The sequence below is a fragment of the Trypanosoma equiperdum genome (genome assembly GCF_001457755.1).
Source record: "Trypanosoma equiperdum strain OVI genome assembly, contig: ctg_249, whole genome shotgun sequence".
In the NCBI taxonomy this organism is placed as follows: domain Eukaryota; phylum Euglenozoa; class Kinetoplastea; order Trypanosomatida; family Trypanosomatidae; genus Trypanosoma; species Trypanosoma equiperdum.
Genome location: NW_027124142.1, coordinates 7,128 through 10,467, shown reverse-complemented (window position 1 = coordinate 10,467; position 3,340 = coordinate 7,128). Strand labels below are relative to the sequence as shown.

At 48.5% G+C, this 3,340-nt stretch overlaps 1 protein-coding gene across 1 annotated transcript; it reads right to left on the bottom strand.

The window, feature by feature from the left end:
• Window positions 1–680: 680 nt before the first annotated feature.
• On the bottom strand, window positions 681–3,104 carry TEOVI_000085800 (glucosidase, putative; the record flags this gene model as incomplete). Its single annotated transcript, XM_067224181.1, has 1 exon — window positions 681–3,104. The coding sequence occupies one exon, from the start codon at window positions 3,102–3,104 to the stop codon at window positions 681–683; it is 2,424 nt and encodes an 807-aa protein (XP_067080282.1).
• Between the last annotated feature and the right edge of the window lie 236 nt (window positions 3,105–3,340).

The following is a 3,340-nucleotide window of genomic DNA, read 5'->3' as shown; positions in this document are numbered from 1 at the left end:
AAAAAAAAAAAAAAACAGCGCCGCTTGTACTTCCACCCCTGCGTATGTGTCCGTGTACGTGCGCTCCGCCACGTTGCCTAACTATACTGTCCCGCGAGGTTCGTACCAGAAGCAAAGAAGGGATAATTTGCGATGATACAAAGAGAAAGTTAACAGCTGACGGCGTGGAGGAATGCTTCGCCACAAAGGCGCGACAAACATCCGTATGTCCGTTGACGTTGAAATACTTAGGCTCATCTTCTTCAACGGCGATTCGTTGTCGTCCCCCTCTGACTCCAACACACCCATCTTCTCAGAATTGGTGCATGCGAGTTTATTGCTCCTCCCATGGCCTTCCCATGTTCAATTATTCACAAAGAATTTATGACCTTAGTGTTTTCTAGGTTCATACCGGTAAGAGATTAGATGCATAGTGTTCCCGCTTCCTTTCACTTTTTCCTCCTCGACGTATCTTCAAATAGGGTCAGTAGTGTATGCTGCTGTATGATTAACAGGACATGCTGTCACGTAAAATAGAATGAGAACACGACGCCTACCACTTTCCCAGACGAACTACCTCCCCTTTCATTGTTGCTGTTCAGAGGTGGTAAACGAAAAGAGTGATGAGTGTAGAGCCGATGTGCATGAGCAACAAGATCAGACCCAGAGAAATGTGGCAGCAACCCGCCGGCCTCGCCATCCTATCTCTTCAGCACAATGGTCCAGTCGTCACTTATTGGAAGATCCGGGTTCCGCAGTACAAGGGACCCGTCCTCTATCTCACAGTCAACTTCCCGTCCCATAATGACTGACTGCGTTGGCACTTCTATCATGGCCACCTTCGGCTTTCCTTCGTACCCGAGAATGATAATCCTTTCCACCCTGTTCTTTGCGGTAAACATCGCATTCGCCGTCGAATTAGGGTGCACCGTGTTGACAAGGCGGCCATCAGTAAATGACAGCAGTCTGTGGATGTATGCCCCCGACTCATAGTTAAATGACTCTCCGTCATCAATGAATAATTCTCCCGCACTATTGCCTTTATCGTTCAGCGCGACGTAGAGGGTGAAGGGATCATGCTTGGTTCCGAATGTCCCTCTACGCATGCGCAACTTTGCTGGAATGATGTGGCCACCGCGGAGAAAAAACGGTATAGAGTCCATATCCACTTTGACGCGGTGCTGGCCTGGCAGGACCACTTCACCAGTGGCATAAGAATACCATTTACTGCCGCTAGGAATGGGAATAACCTTTTCTGTCTCACCTTCGTTGATGACAGGCGATGCAAGCAGCGACGGACCAAACATGAAAGTGTACTGTTCATCATAGAATTGTTCCTCATGGGGGAACTCATAAAAGAGGGGCCTCATGATAGTTGAGCCAGTCCTATGGCTGATGAAGAACTGTGTGTAGATGTAGGGGAGAAGCGAATAGCGAAGCGCCAGGGCGGCACGGATTCTGTCCGTCGCGGCCCCACCGAACATCCATGGTTCACGACGCTTCGTTTCCAAGTGTGAATGCGTCCGCATAAACGGGTAGAAAACGGCTGCCTGCATCCACCGCACGAAGAGTTCCTCGCTTGGATCAAAGAAGAAGCCACCCGCATCCGCACCAATGAAAACGTAGTTGGAGACCGAAAGGGACAGAAGTTCTGGGAAGGAATTCTGTAGGTGATCCCACTTTGCCATGTTGTCTCCGGTCCACATGGCTGAATAACGCTGTGAGCCAGAGAAGAAGCTCCGTGTAAGAATGAAGGGCCGCTTCACGTGGTCAAGTCCTTTGCTGGACTCCAAGTGCCCCTGGTGTGCGCTCATCACGGTATACAGCGAATATATGTTGTGAATGTATTTGTTATCAACCAACTTCCCGCTATCACTGGTGTGTTTGGCATCGCGACGAATTGTCTTTTCAGGTCCATCAAATATGGATGGTTCGTTCATATCAACCCATGTGTGAACATCATGGCTTCCCCCCTCATACCTATCGTGGTGAAAGAATGTGGCGTACCAGTCCCGTGTCCTTTTGTTATAAAAATCCGGCCACGAACTGCGACCCGGCCAGCATTGCCCAACGTAGGGCCCGTCCCCACTGCTGCTCTTCACGTAGTAATCACCCTGCATGGCCTCATCGTGTACAAAATAGCCCGGCTCGACCCTAACGTGAGGATCTTTGATAGTTACAAGCTTTCGTCCTTTTGAGGCTAACGTCCCAACAAGCAACTTAGGGTCGGGAAATGTGTCCTTGTCCCACGTAAAATATTTTTTGTTATCAGTGTGTTCGATGTCAAGCCAGAGAACGTCGTAGGGAAGATTGTGTTGGTCGAAGCCTTGATCAACACCGAGCGAGTCCTCCGTACTGCGGTAATTCCACCTGCACTGGTGAAAACCCAGGCTGAAGTATGGGGGAAGAATTGTAGGACCCGTGATAGAGGCATGTTGTTGTTGCACTAGGGCAGGTGTGGGGCCTGGAAAGAAGAATAAATCAACTAACCCAGCCTCAGCGTCCCACTGGCAACCCATCCCATTTTCGGACAGCACTTTTACCTTCATTCCGGCACTGTTGAGGAAGAGCACACCAGTGGTTACTTTCACTGAGTGCGCGATGAGAAAGGGAATAGAACCATACAGTGGTTGGGGGTCGTTGATTTTATACTGAAATGCGTCTGTGTTGTACATCAGATAGGTGACATCTCCCTTCAGAGCCAGATCCATAGAATGCTCCGGAATGCCGTAGAGACGCTGAGCAACTGGAAAGGAAAAGTTCACAGATGGTTCCTCTAGGTGATCCAATGATAGATCCACAGAGGTCAGCATGGAGCCAGCACACTGGTAATTTGCCTGGAATCTGTTTCCTTCCACTGTAGTGGTGATGGCACAGTTCCCACTGGAAATTGTGCAACTAGCACCGTCGCACTTTGATTGAAGTTCCCCGACCACTGGTTCCCTTACCACTACCGAATCCACCTCATAAAACCAGTCCTTATTTGGCTTCAACACAAGACGGAGTATTCCCTCGCCATAGTCCGAGGCATCAAGGTTGAACTCGGAATTCAGCTTCGTGATTTCTTTACTTCTGACAGTGGTGACGGAGAGGAAAATCAACGATAGCACAAGCGATAGCATCATCACTGCTAGTTTTTCCTACTCAAGCAAACAACAATAGCGAAAAAATACTGAAAAAAAAATATATACATATATATGGCTGTGTATTGTTAGAACAGCGTTGATTAAGCTAACTTCAGTAACGGGAGGAGAACGATCACCTTGAAGGCATTGTAGTCCACATCCCTACTCCCACGTATGTGAAATTCAATAAACACACATATATACACGTGTATGTCCGTACGTGGATGAAGGATGCA